The following is a 22,065-nucleotide window of genomic DNA, read 5'->3' as shown; positions in this document are numbered from 1 at the left end:
GCTTCCAAAGGCAAATCAAAATCTTCCCAGTGAATGATGCCACAGCTGTGTTTAGGTGAGCTCTCTGTAATACCATGCAGCATCATGTAAAACAAAGATAAGAGCAGTCTATCCCATCTTCTCTATTCACCCTGTTATTCCTTTTCCTTTTATACCAAATCACACCACGTGCATTCAGTACCTTTAATCATTTCTTGGCTACCTCTGCAGAACAATTCTGTGGAGTCAAGAGGAAAACTAAGGGTCAAAGCGAATCCCAAGGAATGTCCTTGGATGTACAGCTTGCCCTATTCCAGGGCACAGATCTCCTGGTGGGGCATTTTTTAAAACTTTGAGTCCTGCTTGCATTCTGTAGAAGTTCAGCCAGTGCTTCTGACAGGACACTCTGCAAACTCATCCTTACACATTCCTTTAATTTAAACATTTAAAACAACTACAACAACAAAAAATCTACAAATTAGAATAAAGCTACTGAGGAAACTGAATTGACAGGATCATTTCAGATGATTTTACATTAGAAATTGGAACCATTGCAAAATACTGAAATGTTGTGGGTTGCAACGCACTAAAAATTATGTTGAGATATGCTCCTCTGATTGTTTTTGAACACCCAAATGTTCACAGAGTATGAACGAGTCACTGTGAATCTGGACACCACTGAGCAGAGGTCATGGGTAGTATGTGTTTCCTTTTGCCTCTGATTCTATAGGCCATTCGAAGTTGTGTGCACTGTGAGATCCCTGGGCTGACACAGAGTTCTGGAGAGCTGCAAATTCCTGCAGTGGGGTGTGCTGCATCTGGAGCTGAGGATGAAAGCATCCAAGACTGCCATATGACCACTCTGTCTGAAAACAGTCTCAAATTTTTGTGGGTTTATTCACACTTTTAACCATTCCTTCCTGGTACTTTTCCCCCTGCTTCTGCTTCTTTTCAAACAGGCTGTTTGCATTCTGCTGGAGAGATGCCACAGGAAGCTTTAACCAAGTCAGCTCAGGCATCAGAAGCAGCACAGATTTTACACTGGACTCCTCCACAGGCATTCAGTCCTGCATTCTTCTTTAGCTCATGCTGTAAAGTTCCACAGTTACTTTGCTTCCAGGGTAATAATTCTTTAGCCATCTTATGGGGATAAACTTTTAAATAGCCCAAGATAAACTGAATAGCGGATAGTTCTGGAGCAAATAAACCCTTGCCACTAATCAGTGCATGATCCTAAAGGGTCTGTCCATGATCCTAAACTCCACCTGTGATCTCTGACTGCAGTACAGTTCTTGGAGATACAAAAGACAGCAGCTTAGGCAGAATTTAAGCCTTCTGACCCTGGCCACTGAAGCCCCACTGTCCCTTCCTATGAGTTCTTAGCATGCAAAGGAGGTGCTTCAGGTATGCCAGCAATTCATTCTGAATCCCAAGATTCCATCATTATACAACCATTTCTGTGTGGAGGCCTAAAAATTCTCTGCAGATATCTGATGGTTACAGTGAAAGTTTGGGGGTGTAACAACATAGCATAAAATAACATGCCTTCAGTACAGCACTTACTATTATGCATTTTTTTCCTGGCTTCAGCATATCTACAGTATTACTTTGTCAGTTACTGTTTTCTCTCAGTAATTTCATAATGATTTTCTTATTGAAATGAGTTTAACTCTTTAGAAAAGCAACACCTCTGGAAGTAAAGAAAGCATGCTAATAAGTGATGGTGAGTAGCTGATCCTACTCATATCTTACCATTCTTTTTCTTCCTACTATGGAAATAAGCTTTTGCTCTACTTTACAGGATTTCAAATTATATTTAATATTCAGTTTTATTTCTCTTGCACTATCTTCTCTTTTTTGTATGAACGTTAGTACTACCTAGTTTCTGGCATGCACACATATATCCTTATTCAACACTTGTCATTCTAGTTTCCCACCTTATTTTCTAGTCTTTTAATGTATCTACAGCAGCACAGATATACTGAATCAGTTTTCTTTTTTTCTGTAGCATTGTTCAGTTACTGATAGCTGTTAATAATCCCTCTATACACTCATTAGACTCCAGCAAAAGTAATATGATACAAGTTTGTAAGAGAAGACAGATACAAGGCATAAACACTTGATTCAACTTATCAAATAAGACCTAAATTCATCATACACACACACACATCCTCAAAATGTCATTTAGGCTCTTCAGTCTCTTCAGGTGTATTCTGTAAGAGTAGTTATTATTGTCACCACAAGCCCTATAAATTGATGTTACTGAAATTCTAAGTAGGCAGTTGTCACATTGAAAAATGTCTTATTTTTCCAGTGAAATGCATTTTGGTGTCAGTCTCTGCATGAGTTTCTCTTCATGGGACAAAATACCCAAGAGCTTCATGTGCCATAAACATTTTAAACTGATATTCCTGCCAAACTGTCTATTATCTGAATGTTAAGTATCTGTTGCCTGCCCTGTGTGCCCAGAAACACTGAAGTATGGGGTGAGGTTTATATGCAAAAATGATCTCAAGTATTTCTAACAGGATAGGATATGGAGTGCATAGGGCACAACCCTGTACTGAGATCACATGGTGGTGGTGTCAGCAGAAGATGCAAAACAAAAGGTGTGTTCTGGCTCTTGCATTCTTGTAAGTGTGTGTGGCACTAAGTGGTTTGAGCTTGGCTCTCAAATGGATAGAGGGGGTTGAAGAAATGGGAGGCAGGAAACCTGCATTGCCTGGCCAGCTGCCATCCCCAGCACAGAGCTGAGCCCAAACAGAACTGCAGCCTTGGGCTGTTCTCTCATTCCATTTCCCTCAAATCTGAATATCTCAAAATAAATGGTTTCCATGTAAGAGAAGGGAGAATTTGCACCGCAGACTGGGGAGAGAGAGATGAACATCAGAACAAGAAAAACAAAAAGGCAGAGTTCCTTTCAGGTTTCTCATGCTTCACAGGCTATTTTTCCCATGGAGACCCCTACAACCAAACTAAAGTTCAACTCAACTTTTTTTGTCAAACTAATGGATGACTTAATAATCATTACTTCAGGAATCAGCCTTTGTCACTGCATATCACTGCATATCCCAATTTCTCTGTCTTTCCCAAAGAGTATTTAAAGATGAAGCACATCTTATTTGTGGATTGCAGTATTTGGGCTGCCCTCTGAAAAATACGAGTCCTCAAAACTGAAGACATAAAGTTGAATAGTAGGGTATTAAGGATTCGTATATCAAGAGCTGAAATACAAAGGACTGTTATCATTTGGAGGCCTAAAATTATTTTTTGGATTTGACAATTCTCTTCTTTCTTTCTTAGAAAAAAGGTGAACTAGTTTCTGCAGAACGTTCTGATGCAATGGCTAGACAATTCAGCCTGTCAGAGACCTAGTAAAAATAATCCTTTTCTTGCAATGGTACAATTTCATAATAATCAGGCAAAAATACAAGGTCTTTTCTGGGGTTTTGGTCAAAATTCATATCAAGAGTTACATTATTGATAATATACTGAGATAGTCTAGGAAAAAATATAGGCATATCTTTTTTGCTTTGCACTGAGTTAATATTCTGTTTTACAAGCTGCTTTCAAATGATGCTGTGAAAAAAATGGGGTTGATACACCAATATCTTGAGGAATATAAGCAACATTTACAACAGTGACTAGCCCTCTTTTAGTTCTAGTCTTCTTGTTCCAGGCAGAAAACATCTGATGAGTTCAAATCTTATGTTCAAGTGAGAAGTTCATTTTAGACACAATCTTAGCATTAAATACAGTTTTTTAGTGCTCTTATTTATGATTTAATGAAAACTATTATAATATGCACCCTTGGTTTACTATGTATTGTAGCCTGTGGTACTTTTAAAAGTTAGTCAATGATTGGAGTGGGAGTTTGGGGGTGAGGGGAGGGGTTGGTTGGTTGGTTGGTTTGTTCATTTCTTTGTTTTCCTCAATATTATTGCCTAAATGCATGTTTTTCTGATTGATTTACCAACCAGGACAGGAATTTGTATTATTCACATATTTGTGTTGACCTAAATAAAATTATTTCAAGATAACCACAGAAACAAGAAGGAAATCCTTCAACTGAGAGTGGCAGATATGTAGGCAATAACAGGATGGGATGTAGTCTTTGCAGATGGAGCTGTTTCTTCATACTTTGCATTGCTATTGGCCCTTGATAGCCCAGGTAGCTCGTATTTAAAGGGGAAAAAGAAGCCCTTCTGTCAGGGGAAGTCAATTAGTCCATCATTTCATGAGAGAGACCAAAGTCTTTTGCTATCAGTACATAGGTAGATAATACACTGTGCAAAATCAATCACATAAAAATCTAGCCCATTGTCAGTTACCAGACGTTTCTCAAGTAGAAAAAACTGTTTATGAGAACTCAGCCATCCTGAAGAATTTCAATATTCCTGTTTCAAGGTTTCTGTTAAGAGGTACCTGTAAGCAAGGCATTGGAAGCTTGTCCTGATTTCAGAGAATCTGCAGTGTTACCCCTTCTCAAAGTACAATAGCCATTCACCAACAGCAGCACATGTTCCTCTGGGTAAATCAAGGCCAAGTTATCCCCCTGGGATATTGCCCACTGATCTCTCAAATGTACAAGTGTTTGTTTATCTGTCATGCTGCCATACACTCTATTCTATATCCTGTTAGCTTTAAGGTAATCTTCACTATAGATCCTTCAGGCCACCAAAACCAGTCTTATTCAAAAGTCAGTGATAGTCCTACAAAAGGGCTCACAGCCCTTCTTCCTGCAGAGAAAGTAAATAAATACAAACCATGATCATCATCATGGCTAGGCTTCGCGAACGAAGATTTGAGAAGGGCACTACCCACGCTTGCTGCAAGCGTGCTGGTGGCTAAAAAGGCCGATACGGGATAGGCAGGCCCGGTCACAAAAGGCACAGCGGAACATCTCCCTAGGTGACACTGGCAAGGAACGGTTCTTTCTGCGTTGTCTTTTCTCCTCCAGACTGACTCTCCGTGCATTCTCAAAGGAAGCAGCAGCGTCGTGAATGGTGTGTCTCCATGAATCCCGATTGGAGGCCAGAGTGGACCATTGGTGGCAGTCAATATGGCCAAGGCTGAGGTGTTGTTTTAGGGAGTCCTTGTATCTCTTCTTCGGGGCTCCTCTCTTGCGGCAGCCGGTGGCGAGTTCACCATAAATACAAACCACTCCTACAAGAAAAGGAGCCTTGCACTAGTAGATAACAGATAAAGATTAACGAATAAAAAAGTTAGAGATCTGGTTTTCATCGTTCAATAAAATGCCACTAAAATCTCACAGTTCATTCCATCCTCTTCAGACTGTATCCACCTTACCAAGACCTTCCACAGAATTTTCCACAGCAGTGTTTTAAATAAGGGCAGGGAATCATAGCAATTTCCCTACCTAAGTTCCTTAATTACTGGTTGATTCTAAATATAAAGTCTTATAAATCAGCTTCTGTCTGAGGAAATAACAGCATCTGTGCATTCAGGGAAGCATGCTCTGATGTTTGCTGTTGATGAGCAACTTATATGCAAACATTGTGCTTTTTCTCTTGGTCACTTCCTTTGTCAATTCCCAATTTCCTGTTACAATCTGGGACTGAACTGATTACATTTTTCCCCATTTGAGTTTATAAACACATCATAAAGAGGCGAAACAAATCACTTAGTATGATTAAAGGCTTCCAACTCTATCTCCAAACAGGCATTTGTAGGATCCAATTTTGAGCATCATTTTGTTCTAATAACATCTTGTGTATTTTTGCCACAATTTTCTAAATATTATGTCAAAGATGAAAGATTTTTCTGACTGTACTAGTCAGTGTATGCTGTTCTACAAAAAGTTAAATTACGTTTACTTTTTTAACTTTTCTACTGCTAGGACCATAATACACAAACTTCGGAATTTTGTATAGTATGTGCCAACTATTTGTCTCATGTTATTTGCAAACTCTAACAGACCTTCATGATTATGCTGTCATTATAACCACTGGCTTAAAGAGTTTATCAGTGTTATCCAAAAGAGGGCTGTCTCTTGTATCGTTTCAGAGAACACAGATTTTCTTGATTTGGTGAACCCAAGAAGAAAGTATCAAACACTAAATTGTAGACTCTAGAAAAACAGAGCAGTTCAGAGGAGGACTAGCTCTCTTGTGACCTCAAGAGAGCTGCAGCAAGTACACCATGATGCTCCAGCCATTATATCGTGCAGCCTGACTGATTTCTCAGTAAGTTCAATGGAAAGACTCTTGCTGACTTCAGTAGCAATTTGATAGGGGCAAAGACTAACAGAAGCCAAACCTGGAAGAAAAGCAATGACAGTGGGATATTGTATGGTCACAACAAACAAAATCATGTGCTAATAATTCTAGTGATGAAACTAAAGTGCCACCTAAAAATACTTTAGAGTCATACATAGAAGAATCTGGTGTTGAACAACCCACATTCTTCAAAATGTTGGCTTGAGTCTCTACTTGCATATATTTCCATCCCTACATTTCCAAATGTGCATATTCCATCTGATAATTACCTTCCAAGTATAAATGTTTATGTTAGGTGCGGTAATAATGATTTCTGCTTGTTATAAATGAGCATAATGAGTTAATTCCTTTTACATTCAGCATCCCCGCTTTATTGTGTGGAATAAGCTGTCTCTGTCATTACCAGCAGCTCTCACTGGAGTGAGAAAGTATTAGAAGTCCTATCTTTACATCAAACAACCTCAGTACAAGTTCAGAGCCCTTTATTCAGCACAGGGTCCCAATGCTCTATCTGGATGGTGGACTGAATAGCAGATGTCCAAAGGCTATGGAGCAAATTGACATAGCACCCCACTGAAAAAATGCTACAGAGGCATAACAACCCTTTAGTTGCTTGTAGCCATTAGAAGTCCTTCAGCTCAAATGCCTACCATCTTTTACTGTCCTTAGAGATGAGGTGTGGAAAGCTCCAAAGTATAAATATCACAGAACATGGTAGACCTAGGTGGGCCTCTGCACTTGTCACTGTCTTCAGAAGGACTGCCTAATTTTGGGCACCATAATATAAAAAAGACATAAAGATATTAGAGAGCTACAAAATTTGGGCCATGAGATGGTGAAGGGCCTTGGGTGAAGGTTAGGCTGTATGAGGGGCAGTTGTGGTCACTTGGCTTGTTCAGCCTGGAGAAGAGGAGACTGAAGGGAGACCTCGTTAAAGTCTTCATCATCCTCACAAAGGGAAGCAGAGGGGCAAGTACTGATCTTTTCTCTCTCATGACCAGTGATACAACTCAAGGAAATAGCATGAAGCTGAGTCAGAGGAGGTTGAGTTTGGACATCAGGAAAAGATTTTTCACCCAGAGGGCAGCTGGGCACTGGAACAGGCTCCTCAGGGGAGTGGTCACAGCACCAAGCCTGACAGAGTTCGAGGAGCGTTTGACCTCAGGCACATGGTGTGACTCCTGGGAATGTCCTGGACAGGGGTAAGAGTTGTACTCGATGATCCTGATGGGTTCCTTTCAACTTAGGATATTTTATGATTCTATTATGAAGCTCAGACCACTTGGAAGAACAGTGGAGAAGCAGAACAGTCATTAAGACAGATGCATAGAAAAGTCACGCTGTTCTCCCTGTGTGCCGTTTATGGCTGTCTGATCACATAGACAACAACTCTTTAGGACTTCTCTCCCATAAGCCTGCAGAGGCGGAAGAGCTTGCCACCACAGAGCCTCACTGTCAAAACGTTTTGTTTTTATAGCAGTTCTACCTGCCTTGGAATCTATGGTACACTAGGGTTGATTTTTGTCATAGGTCCTTTGCCCTTTCATCACCCATTTCCTTTCTTATTCTGTCCTCTCTCAACACAATTTTTATATCTATTATTCTACAATTCTCTTTTCTTTGCTTCTCCTATAAGTTTTATCATTTTTCTGACTTCACTTCTCATCATTCTCCCTTTCATTCCTGGCCTACTCAGAGACTCCTCTTTTTTTCTACACCGTGTTCAGCACCATTCAGTGCATAATGTAAAACAGCATGTCTGCTCCTTCACCTTGTAATTGGCCCTTTGCCATCCATAATATATGTAAGGATACCAAACAAAGTAAAAAAATGAGCTCTAATGACAGAGCTACACCATGAAACATGACAGACAGTTGTCAGCTACAAGTAATTGTAATACCTAAGTTATCAAAGACTGTAATAGAGAGCTGTCAATATTCTGCTCAGCTAAATCTAGCCTGGACAAAGGCATTATTGAGGCAATGGTCAAGGTTCCTCCACTTCCTTTCCATCTCGTTTGTTAGAATGACTGCCTGCTACATTTTTGTAATCGATCTTGTGCAAAATCTAGGCTGTTGACATCACTCAAATTCCAACTGGAAGGATAAATAGCCTGCTTTTCATCTGATCCTTGTCCTTTGACTTACCTTGCTCAGCCATTGTTAACATTTCCATCACTACAGCTCTATGAGTCATTTCACACAAACAATCCATGTCTTTAAAGGGCAGACAGCAGACAGGGAGATAAAACAACTGAATTTTGTCTTAGACAACACGAATTACTGCTAGTATCTATTGGGAGCAAGAATAATATAACTGGGAATAAGAATAATGGGAACGTAATAGAAATCTGACAGTAGCACATAAAATAATGGCAATGTTCAATCTGAAGAAAATTAGTAATTTGAAGGAATAATTCCAGGCTAGAAGGAGATGCCTTAAGAGTCCCACAAGCATATGAAAATTATTTTTCTTATAGCTCATCACCTACTATAGGTAAAGATCATGAAGCATTTGGACAGTATCTCGCAGTCCACACAATAGCCAGCTCAGTTTGAAAGACAGGGCTCATGACAACGAATTTCAGCTCATTACCAAGTTATACTTACTCTTTGGAGGAGAAGGGAGTTAGGTGGTAGAGGGCTACAATCCAGCTGATGTATGTTTTCTTGAGACATGCTGGTCTCTCAGGACAAGGCACCCAGCACTCAAATAAAACTATTTCATAGCTAGTATGTAATACCAAAAGCACCAGTTTAACTGAAAAAGAAAAAAGACCACAAACTAAAAGGCTTGTAAAGGAGAGGGAAACTAATCACCCTGATGGGAAAAATTATCTAAGTGCAGTAAAAACAATAAAAAAAATATAACCTTGAAATTCTAGGTGTGGAAATTGATGATTCAGAGCTGAAGCTGTTTTAGATCACTCTGTTTCTGACAGCATTTAGATAAGATATTAGAGCAGCTATCATGTCTACTACAGGATGAGTACCACTATCATGACCAGTGCTGGATTTATCACATATTTTATGGTAAACTATAAACAGAGGTACCTTTGCTAAAACAAACATCTGTTTCATAACTGCACATCTCTCAACTATAACATTTCCAAAAAGTATAAATATCTTGCATGAAATTTCTGTGCCATAGCAGGTAAATATGGATGCAGAAGATTCTTGCACAAATCCTTAGGAGGATCTTTATCTTATGAATACCCTTGTTATTGTCTTGTGGCTAGTGTGTGTACCCAAAAATCTTGGGCATGTCTGCAGGGAACCCAGGTGTGTACTGTAACAATTAGGATATGTCGCACCTTCCTTAATTTGAAATGAGTGCTAGCCTTTAATTGCAGCAAACAGAATGTATTCATCCAAAAAAAAGGATTGACACAAATTTTCTGTCTCACTTGTTCCTTGCATCTATATCAAAGATCAAAAGACAGAAAACAAGACTTGTTTTTCTTTTACTGTCTTGATGCCTTCTTGTTGCACTTTTTTCCTAAGCTTTTGCAATGTAATTACTTAGAGTAAACATTTTAATGATTTTTTTTTTTACATGCTCTTCTGAAATTACCAGCATACATGAATTGCCAATACAATTACAGGGCAACAAGAAGAATGCAATCCTCCCTGGGAACCCAGGAACTGAGAAAGCAAATGAGATGTTTTATCTGTTGCTTTGGGGGTTCTTTGTCAGACAATCTATCAGACAAGTCTACCTCTACTGAAATAAATGCATGTGGACTATACCAGTTCCTGTAGCTTTCGGACAGATGACTAATAATTCTGACAGTTTGGCTGTTAATTTTTTAATTAGAGATAAACCCTGTATTACCTAGCAGAGTAACAGAGGATTCTGCTGTATTGCTGCTTTTCAATCAGGCTGTACAGTAACAGCATAAATTCTTTGCAAAATAGTCGCACTACTGATATATATACAATTAACTGGGTGTCCCATGGCTGCAAAATAATATTCCATTAATCTTCTTTCCTTCCAGCACTGCCTTCATTGGAGCTGAACCACCCAAAGCCCACAATGCCATTAGAACTCCAGGGAGACAAATATTTCTGCTTTTATCCTAAGCTTTGGCTCATTCTAGATACATATGAATCTCTGAAGATTTCTTACACGGAGGTTTTTGCTTTTTTTACAGATACATGGCCATTATTGATCCCTTGAAACCCAGGCTCTCAGCAACTGCTACCAAGGTGGTCATTGGGAGCATATGGATTTTGGCTTTCCTGTTGGCCTTTCCCCAGTGCCTATACTCCATAACCAAGGTGATGCCTGGGAGAACTCTTTGCTATGTAGCATGGCCAGGTGGTCCAAAACAGCATTTTACGTAAGCTTTTGTTCTTTTAAAGTTGTACATGGTGGTGTCTAGACTTGCAATGGTCTTGGCAAAATCTGTATAGTATCATGCAGATACTCAACATGCAGAATAACTAACAGTGTTGACCACTGAGAAATGTAAATCCAGTTTTCTAAGCAAGGAGTTGGAGCATTTGTGGTAGTTTCGACCTTGGCAAAATGCCAAGTATTCACCTAGTTGACAGCAGACCCCCCCATTCCCAGAGGGGGAAGAAAAGAAAACAAACCCCCACAAATTACAATTGTAAATTGCAATTTGCAATAAGGCAGATGGTATTTAAACAGAAAAGAAGAAATAAAAATGAAAATAAAGCAATATACACACACACAAGAGTAAAGCTAACAGAAAAATATCTACTTTCCCACAAAAGCAGCGAAGAGGAATCTCTGGATCTCCCAGCTTGAGGTAGCACTGTCTGTCCTCAAGGACTTCCACCTTAATAAGAGCCAGAGCAACTCCTCCTCTCTTTCTTTTATATCTGGTTTGGTTTGGCATCATATGGTATGAAATACTCTCTTTGGTTAGTTAAATTCAGCTGAGAGCCTGTGTCCCTTTATATATTTACCAATACAGAAACACAGGACCTACTATGAAAAACTAAAGTTTGGCCTAATTAAACCTATCACAGATATGTAAGAGATAAGTGGAACACATTTATTCTCTTCCACTTTTATGTGTGCTCCATCCCGTGCTGCATGTTTAGCATCATTGCTCCACTGAAGATGACCACTTCTGTACAGATAGAGATGGTCAGAAATGGGAACGTAACATGCAATTCAAAGCAAGCTTCCTTTTTATCCTAACCAGGAAAAAGGTACTTCTATTCTCTCCTTAGACTTATTTAGGGTGGAAAAGACCTCTAAGATCACCAAGTCCAACCTTTTACCTTACACGACCAAGTCTACCCCTAGATTATGTCACTAAGTGCCACATCTACACATATTTTAAATATATCTAAGAATGGTGAATCAACCATTCCTCTAGGCAGCCCATTCTAATGTTTGACAATTCTTTCCATGAAGAAAATTTTCTTAATATCCAAACTCAACCTCCCCTGTAACAACTTGAGGCCATTTCTTCTCTTGTTACTAGGAAGAAGAGACCAACACCCACCTCACTACAATCTCCTTTCAGGTAATTGTAGAAGGCCCTAAACTGATTTTTTTTTCTAGATCTTTTCATGAGAGGGCTTGATTTTCCCACTTCTTTCTGTTACACTATCTCATTTACTTGTCAGATGTCAGTCCAAAAAAGAAAACTGGATAACCTATCACTGGTTCCAGTTTCTGAAAGTGAGAATACTAGTCAATTAAATTCAGTATGTCCTGTTTGTCCCTCTGGCAGAATTAGGAATAAGTGGCTACCTAGCCATCTGTCCTTTAAGGTCTTCATTGACATTTAGTATGAACATTGTGTTCAAGGCTGAAAGCCTGTGTAACTATCTAGAATCAAATTTGACCTTTTGCTCTCTTTGAGGCAGGTGAAAGAGGCCCTGGCCATATGTAATTTTTATCACTTTAGCAGCCATACACAGACATTTCTCTTTAGGGCAGCAAGGTCACACTCAGTGACAGCTGAGGATTCTCCACTGATCATTCACTGGGATTTTATCTGAAGTTGGCATTTAACCAGGAACTAACAGGAGGCAAAGGAACTTATCTTTGTTTCTCCAGTGCTTACATGAGCAGTGATGACTGTATTGCACACGGGCTACAGACCTGCACTGCCTATGTGCAACAGATGTGCCATATAAAGAATCTTGGGTAACAAGACACTTATCAGGGCCTTTGTATAAATATAGCATTAAAATATTTTCCTTTCATTTATGGTTCCAGACTAGAGCTTGAAATGCCTAGCTAGCCCTCATGATACTTGGCTGTGCAACAATTAAATCAATTCAACTAGTTATGGACAAATATACTTTATTCATCAGTTACTAGTCATGGTAGCTATAGAGTCACTCAATATATGCTAGTGCAGGTTGAGCATGAGACACCCCATAAAACACTTGCACTAAAATGTAAATAAATTTGCAGAGCAGTTCAAGACTTTCAAAAACACAGTAAAAACACCAAGGACTAGCCAGTCAACATAAAACATACTTTGTGATTAAAGCAGCACTTGAGTTCTAGCAGGACATTCCATTGGTATAGCTCTTTTGAAAGCACTTACCATAATACCTCTTCATTGCAGGTATCACATCATTGTGATTGTGCTGGTCTACTGCTTTCCACTGCTTGTCATGGGCATCACTTATTCCATGGTGGGAATTACCCTCTGGGGAGGAGAAATACCAGGCGACACATCCAACAAATATCATGAGCAGCTCAAAGCCAAGAGAAAGGTACTGTTCTGATAAATCCCGCTAAGTGAATCCTGATAAAATCATCTGCAATTGTCTTGCTAAGTATCACAGTATATTCCTTCAGAAACACCAAATCACTGGAAATAGCATTAATGAGAAATCTGCTTCAGTACAAAATCTGATTAAATTTGACAGGTTGTCTTCTATGTTCCCTAGCTGTTCTTTTTGTAGCTTGGTTGTTTGTCATTATATGAAGGTAACATTTGGGTTTTAACTTCTTAATCTCCATGTGGCAGCATATACAGTGTCTGATATGTGGAAACAGACAAAATGTTTGGCCTTCACAGAGTTAAGATACTGAGTTTTGAACAATGGGCTAGCAAACCATTAGCTCCTCTTAGGTCAGATTCTCATCCCAGCAAAAAAAAAGTGAATCTTGTGTAATTCTCAGGAGGTTAAAGCCCATGTATATTTGAAATGAGCACAGATCAGCCTGTTTATAATGCATAATTCAGATTCTTAATCAATAACTTTTTGTGAGGAATAAAAACGAATTTTCCCAGGTATTTCCTTTAATCTCTCTCACTCTAAGTATTGCCTACTCTAACTAGACTGTAGATTTTTCATGAACTGATATCTCCAGTTTAGAGTTGCAGTGCCATGAAGGTTTCTTTCTTATAACTTTCTTTGTCTTAATCTAACTTTTCCTACTTAATAAGGCAGCCTTTTTCTTTTTATTGCTGACCTTTCTTTTTCTTCATATTAAAATGCATTTAACCCTTCAGATTTGAAAAAAGAGTACCCAAACACAGGCTTCTAACTCACAGTGATGACATTTTCAGTTGCTCAGTTGCTTTAATCTGCTTCCTGATGCTGTGAGTATGTCTGCAGAGTGGTACAAGCTACCATGATGGACCAATAGCAGAGTGGGGCGTGTTGGGTCCTGAGACAACAGGAGATCTTCTGCAAATTCTGAAGAACACTGATGTTTCTCTTTCTTTCAGGACACTGCCAGGAATATGAAAGTGGGGTTTTTCCCCCACCATACTACACAGTAGAACTTGTTATGGTAGACAATATATGAAAAGAAAGATTAGGATAATTTTCTTCTTCATGCATTTTTAGACTCATAAGAGACAAGTGCAAAGTTGTCAGAAGTTTCAGTTGTCAGAATAGTAGACATGCCTAGACAGCTTTATGGCATGATATGCAATACCTCCTATAAAACTAAAAAGTTATTTTTGTTTTAACATAGCTTTTTAAAGAGGGAAAAATACTAATCTCTCTAGGAACCAGAATGAATTTGGAGCAGTATTACCAGTACTATTGCCTTGTAACAATTCAAAGGTTATTTGGAATGCAGACAGAGGGAAAATCCTGAAAAATAATCATGGAAAACTAAGAAGTATGCTTTGCACATTTGCCCCAAGGCAAAATTATTGAACTTATTTTCAAAAATACTGAAAGAATTTCAAAATGTCAGCATTTCACTCTTTGACATTACCCAAAAGTTCAACTTTACCATGACAGCCTTTGCCATACAAGTAGGCACTTGCCCAACAGTGTATTTTCAAAGTTATGAAATCACCTTTCCTACAGAACATAAGCAGAAAAATATTTCACTGGTCGATTAACTGTGCTATCACCAATGCTGCCCTTCCAGACACTGAAAACCAAGGAAGCAAATACTCAGTGGATGGTGACCACATTCTGATTGGAAAGACAAACCAGTGAATCACTTTCTATAGCAAGACACAATTTGCAAAAGCAAGTGTGAAAAGAAAATTATTACAAGCTAACTTGGAGAACCAAGACAACCCAGAACTTCAGCACCTAATGAAATAATAAAATAATGATCTTATGACATAAAAACTAAAGGTCTCTGAAGATAAAATCTAGCTTTTACTACAGGATATAAAGGGCCCAATTAAATCCCTTCCATACTTTGAAAACAGAACCTTTTTGGAAATGCAAGAGACAAGGAGCAGCATAAAGGATTTTAAAAGTGAGAGTAGGGGAATGTGTACCTTCAACACATGCAACAAGGGAATGAAATTATGTGCAGATATATTATAACTGCATCAGTGACTTTATCAGTTGAGCTCCATGATGGCACTTCAGCTACACTGCTGTGCACTCTGGCAGAATTTATGAAATAACTGGTATTTGGAAAGATGAATCATAATTGGTTATTCATGGAGAGGAACTAACTGACTGGAATCCAAATAAAGCTGTAATTCAGTCTGCCTCTGATAACAGAGCAACTGCTTTGCCTTTTTCAGACAAAGAAATCATCTCTTTTCCCTGCTGTTTCCTTTTTTTTTACCACATATATATAAATGATATGAAAACACAATAATGTATATTTTATACTACATTGTACAAACTAAGAAAAGCATTGGTTAGAAAAAATGATACTTTTGCTGCCATTAAAAGATAGTTCACAAGGTAAAGATAAAAAAAAAAAGAGAAAGAAAAGGGGAAAAAAAAGAAAAAGTAAAAGAGAGACAAAGCCCAAAACACTACAGTACAGCATCATAACTCTTGGAATACTGAATTAATTATGGACTAACACAAATTTGGAGAAACAAGACTGTACTCAAAATATAAAGCTTTCTCATCATAAGTAGGGGATGAGAATATTTTACTATAAACCCACATGTCACATGATAAGCAATAAATACTTCTGAAATCAAAGATCCTTATTGTTAACAAGCAACCACTAAGTCTAGACAGACAGACTAGTTAGATATTGCCCCATTCATAAAATCCTATGTGAAAGTTTGCATCCAGCCTTATGAAACACAAGGTTTTGACACTCTGCATCCAAGCGTTTGTCTTGCATGTGACTTTCTACAACTCTCCACTTTTATCTTAGGCATTTGTTCAGACTTCTTTAGGGTTGGAAAATAATTGCTACCTCAGGGGACTGCATAAAGATGTGGAACATTTAATATCCTCCCAGTTATTTAAGAAATCCATCTTATCTCAGCTTTCCCTAGTATGAGGACCAGCAATCCAACCTCCAGTAACTTATATTCCATTTTCAAAATGGCATAAGGGATCAAAGTTTAGTATAGCAGAAAGTCAATATAACTTGCTTATCCTCAATTCCATTAAAAACACCAGCTGCAATCAACTACTCTACACAGGTCTCCACTACAGACTTCAAGGGATAGCCAAATCTTCACAGCTTTTTGGGGCTTTATTCAGATAACAGTCTATGAAGGCTTCCTGTATGCCAAAATACTCATTCCTCCATGTTAGGTATGCAAAGAGAACCAAATCCTACGCAGGGGGAAGACATCTGTGTTACAGCTTGTCAAAACTGGCTGTGCAACAGTAGATTGTGGAAGAGACTTATATTGTCATTATGCCTTTCCCACCATTTATTTGTTCATGGGGAATGAGTGTTTCCACCTTTCAGATTCATTTGTGCTTGTGCATCATGGACAGAAACAACTGCCATGGTGGTGTAGAAACACTTCGCTTACCTACTGAGAAGTTGCCCACTCCAGAATGGTGCAAACATACACAAAGGGACACCTGCACTTCCCCTGGGAAGCTACTTCTTCCCTTCAGCTGATTTTACATTTCTGGAAGGGATAAGTGAAACAACCAACCCATTCTATAGTGGGGTAATGAGGTGCAGAAACTCACTTTGCTATGAATACTATATACCTCCTGCCAAAAATAGGTGCCTGTATCATTTTTCTGTCCATCAGTAATCATATTCTGTAAGTGGGTCTGCTCTTAGACTTTACAGAGATTGACAACAAAAATAAAATGCAGACTGGAATAAATAAATACTAGAAGTGAAACATAGAGGACATTAAGCTAGAGAATTACATATTATTTTAAGAACAGATGGTCTCCTAACAGACATATGGCTGTTATTATATTGTGTGGGTATATTGCTTGACTATCTGAAATTTCATACAGATACAGTTTAATTATCATTTATCCAAAATGCTGATGCATTGTGAGCACCTGGTAGGCCAAAGTTTTATTGTGATTGAAAATCACAGGTGTACTTCAGTGCAGCCTTTCATAAACTTAGCAAGCCTTGTTCAGCACATTCAAAAAGCCAAAAGACTAAGCAATATCAGGACAACTTACCCCAGCTAGTATAAGTTCTGCACACTCCACTGCTTTGTTGTCAGTCAACAATCCAAAGAAACAGAGATTTTTCGTAAGGATTCGAGTCCATACTTGGAAACGTCCGCTGATCAATTCCATAGGCAGCTGAAGGTGTAAAAAAATACCACCCAAAGTGGCAGCTTTTTATGCTCACACAGAATCTCTTTCCTTTACATGAAATACAAAGAATCAAACTAAAGTTTCTGAAGGGATTAGTCTGACTTTATGATTTTATGCTTTTTAGTCTGTCTCCTCTCAGGTTATACTCACATGGTTCTATGTCTTAGACTTCATGAAACTATTCTAGAAATTGAATCCTCTTGAAGATTCAGATATCAATGAGACATGGCAAGTTTTAAATATCAGCTTTATCTATGGTTGCGTTTGACATTGTCACATATCTTGCTTAAAGCAAAATAAAAACAACCTAGGAAGAAGGAGTTCTCAGATGCTTTAAAGGCTCTCCTGAAAGTAAACTCATCCTTTGTTTGCCAGACACTTCAGATGTTGAACTGTGTCCAGCGCTTTCTCTACTTATTCCTTGAGTGTCAGTTTATCTCTTTCAATATTAAAATGTTAAATGAAAACAGGACAGGAAGCAGCCTTGAGGTCTGTCACCACAGACAACCCAAACAGAATTCCTCTGATATCATCTTAAACCTCCATCTTTAAATCATTTTGCTTTCTGGATTGTTACATCTAATGGAAAGTCTTCTAAAAAATCTCACCAATCCTAGAGTTCCAGTTTCCAGGCTAAATTTCTTTATAGACTAGAGGCTGGTTCCTGTCCTGTTTTCATTTAATATTTTAATACTGAAGGAGTGGAGACTAAAGAAAGGTTTCCTCTGGATCTGCTTCAGGGCACCTCTTGCTATGACGTCCTTAACTCTGACAATTTATGGGAAGTATGAAACAGCCTTGCTAATATGGCAAATGGAAACCAATCCTAGTAAAGCCAGAGCCTGACTTCACAAACTGTCACATGTCTAAAGCTGGTTTTGTAACACTGTAGGACATGGCATGCTTCTCAGCATGCTTCCTATGCAGCACTGATGGTCATCCTGTCTGCTGTTCCTCTCCATGGCTCTGCGTGTGGGAGTCAGCACTGGTCATGCAGGACATTACTGGACCAGACTGCAATTGTTCCACCAACATTTTGAGCAGTTGTCCCATACCCTGCCAGACTCACCAGATTGGTGTTAACACAATAGTCAGTCACTACTTCCAAGTAATTTCTATTACAGCTAAAAGTTTGCAGAATAGGTTGGGGTCTTTTTCCTTTGTTTTCTCATAAACTTAAGAAAAGCTTCAAAACCCTAATGATGGTCAGAATATCATATGAATATCTCCCTGCTGAAAATACTGGCACAAGAAGATATATTTTCCAATTTTGATCAGTAATACATTCCCATAATTACTAAAAATCTCAGCAAGATTGACAGGAAAGAGCATTGACAGGAAAGTCTGATCTGGACATTTTTATGCACCATTAATTAAACTCTTGCACAATCAACACATTAATTACAACGTATGACCCCCTTCCTAAACACGTAACACAGAGAGGCTTTTTTCAGATGGACAAAGCAACAAGGCAAGCATAACAAAAATCTGAGAAAGTTCTCTTAAACCCTTTGCATTACCAAGTATATGGACTGAAAACCTACTGAAAAATTAGAGAACAGGCAAAGTAATTTTTAATGTTGCCTATCAAAATTTTCATTTTATAGTCTTACTTTTCACATGCATAGAAGTTGCCTCGAAAAAGACTGGGACATGAGGTACTGGGGTATTATTATCATTGCATGTTAAATCCAAAACATTTTTTAACGATCAATTTGTTTGGCTTAGAACTTTAGAAAAAATAAAACATGGTTCATCCATCCTCCCCTTTGGGATTTTTTTTCCCCCAGAAATTTGTTCTCTTTATAACAATTTGCCCACATTTTGACCAAGTTTTCCTATTGAGGTAAAAATGAAGTCAGACCTCCTGACCATTTTCTGAACAGGATTAACACAGCAAAATCTAACAAAATTACTGGAAGCTGCCCTGCTCTGTTCTCTATCTGCCAAATAACTACAGCATGCTCAGCAACAGTAGCATCGTCTATTCACCATCCCAACTTTTTCTAAAACTCATCTATGAACTGTGAACACACCACATTTATCATCCATGCTCCAAGCAGCAACCACAGGGGAGGAAGAATACAGTAAAATCTGAAAATGGCTTTATACTGTGCATAAACCTCGGCAGTTGAAGTACTTACTGACAGACTGATGCAAGCTTTCTGGTTAAAACTTTTTTATAGAACAGCTGGCAACAACTCCAGGTCAGGGGCAGATTTAAGAGACTGGTTCTGCATGGTCAATAATTAGGCACAGGATTGTGCACTCAGAATTTCTGTGATGTTTCTCATGATGGCATTTCTATATTTCTGACCACTTGTGGAAGAAAATTTATGTGAAATATTAAGTCTAGGCACAGTCCTAGGGCTAACATTTCTGCTTAGTAATGCCTCAAGTTCTTAAGGACAGAAGTAACACCGAACTAACAGATCAAAAATCTAAGCAATGCTTTACTGCAATGTTAGTGAACTCTGTGTGTTCTCAAATGCATTGCTGAATTAAACTATACATGTTCCTTAATAAGAAAACCAAGATACCTACCAGAAAGATAAATGAAAACCAAATGTCTCTTTTTCAAAATTTAGATTTTCAGCATGGAGATCATGATCTCCATGTGTAAAACTATGGAGTTGATGTTTTTTAAGGCAGACTTAATTTTCTCTGTGCAGATCAAGTTTGGGACCTGACTCTTCAAACAGATAACCTTAAAATCCCACATTCAGGACAAAGTATGTTCTGTAAGTGGTATGTAATTTTTTTCATCAGCATACAACAAACCTTGGAAACTTCAAAAGGTCTTTTGTTGTGTTATCTAATCTGCAGTCAGAGTTATCCTACTATGTATCCTGAATTACGATCACATGAATAGTCCTGTGGGTATGGGTGTATAGATAAATAAATAAATACACAAACACACACATAGATAAGAGAGAGAGCATTGCTACTCATGATGTTCTCATGCCAAAATTTTAGGGAAATATGGTAAACATTCAAATGGTTTCTAATTACATAGATCGCTTATTTAATTCCCCTAGGTGAGTCAGCTGAAAATGAAACAATCCAAAAAGACTGTAGACTTTCCATATGGAATAAGAGCCTGTGCTATTTGGAGGATAACCAAAGGTACCCCTCTTATTTTAGGTTCATGAGGGCTGTTCCCATTGTTAGTAGCCCATATAAAGTAAACTATGTGTAAGATGGTATGGAACTTTTGCATAATTCACTGGCATAATTCATCGTATCCTTATCTGTTATTGCACTATCAAATATTTAAGATCTAGTTTCCAAAGGAAAATATTCACAAGCTCCATTCCTTCAGAAGTCCTATATGGAAAATTCAAGTGAGTCTTAAAATGTTGGCAATGTTCTGGGAGAGCCTTCAGCGAGGATTAAAGGTCCCAGAACATTTTCAGAACTGTGTCAGAAAGTGGACTTCAGAATCAACTATCCCTATGGGGTAAACAAAAGAAGATGTGATTGTTTTGTTTCCCCACCACCACATCTCATATTTGGTTGGAAACATGGAAGTGAAAGTGCCCCCTTTCTCATTCCAGGTCAGGAAGGAAAGTACTGTAAAATTAGTGACGGTGTGAATAAAAGCAGTAAATCAGCTTTTTCACTTCTTTTCAGAACTAGATGTCTGGTGGAAAACCATGCCCAGTAATGCCAATCCCACAACAGCCACTCAGAGTAATTTTCTAAAGAACATAAATTTCTTATGCTACTCAATGCTGAAGACCAAGGCAATGATACAAGGCCACCTACCTTTGCCTGTTGTCTGGCTTACAGAAAAACCTCTTAGTCTGAGCAGCAGACATCGGCATATTGCCTCATATCCAACAATCTCTTGTGAGAAATTGAGACATTTCTTTTTAGATAAAATAATGTAAGACTTGTTGAAATTTTCCTCCTCACCCCCAATCAGATGCTTCTAAAATCATGTATTCTCAAAGAAAATAAAACTGAGAAACAGATTTCTCCTTTTTTTTGCAATGGAACTGGTATTTCTTGACATGTTGAGAAAATCTCAGTCACTGTCAAACCTGTGTTCTATGTAACTTTGGTAAAACATAATTTAAAAACTGCAGTACCTAAGACCTTTCATAAAAACAGTCAGAACTGCTTTGCTTTGGGGTGGGGGAACCTCACATTACAGTATGTGTAAGACAGCAATCTGATTCAAAACTGCTTCATACTAGAACAGAGTATCTTTTTTTTTAACTTTACAGTTAAATAACAAAGTAAGTGATTGTGAATTTTCTCTGCAATAAGGGATTATGCAAACTGAAATGAAAATCAGTTTCTTTATTTCAAGAAACTGAGAAAAACAGATGGAAAGTATAGGGCAGAAGAATAAATTTATTTGGACTACCTTAGCTGACGGAAAAACTTTGAAGTTCTCCTATTCTTTGTCCTCCTTAATGTGCATCTCCTTTCCATGGGCTAAATGAGCACAGAAAATCCTTGAGCTTGTCAAAGCCCTAGGTATCTCAGAAATCAGTCCTATCTCTATACTAATGCCAGTAGAGTCACCTTTGAATCACAATTTTCTTGCAAAAGATAGACAGTTTGCTCCAATTAAATACCATGGAGAAGCAAAGACATACAGGTATTCCCTTCTCTCTGGTGCTGAATGCACAAATATGTCCCCAGGACTGGGAAGTGGATTTACTGATTGCACTCTAACATGTTGGGAAAAACACTTTCTGCAGTTATTAGTTCGGTGTTTTACTTCTCCCAAAAGAGCAGAAAGAGGAAGATGTTGTGACTCTCAGATATTATTTGTGAACTGTGTTTAAGTTGCATTCATGAACAAATACTCATTTACATGTGCATAGCACCTAGGAGTAAAAGTTTTGCAACTAATGAAGTTGTACTGTGTCATATCAGTGCACATGAAATTACAG

At 38.3% G+C, this 22,065-nt stretch overlaps 1 protein-coding gene across 1 annotated transcript in view; it reads left to right on the top strand.

The window, feature by feature from the left end:
* Window positions 1-22,065, top strand: part of TACR3 (tachykinin receptor 3) — a 32,475-nt gene that overhangs the window by 2,602 nt on the left and 7,808 nt on the right. Inside the window, exons 2-3 of the mRNA XM_071555114.1 lie at window positions 10,372-10,560; window positions 12,784-12,934. Of these exons, the coding sequence (XP_071411215.1) occupies window positions 10,372-10,560; window positions 12,784-12,934 (340 nt within the window). The remainder of the gene's footprint in view (window positions 1-10,371; window positions 10,561-12,783; window positions 12,935-22,065) is intronic.

This window comes from Pithys albifrons, chromosome 5 (assembly GCF_047495875.1).
Source record: "Pithys albifrons albifrons isolate INPA30051 chromosome 5, PitAlb_v1, whole genome shotgun sequence".
NCBI classification, from domain to species: Eukaryota; Metazoa; Chordata; class Aves; order Passeriformes; family Thamnophilidae; genus Pithys; species Pithys albifrons.
This window is presented reverse-complemented; position numbering and strand designations above follow the sequence as displayed.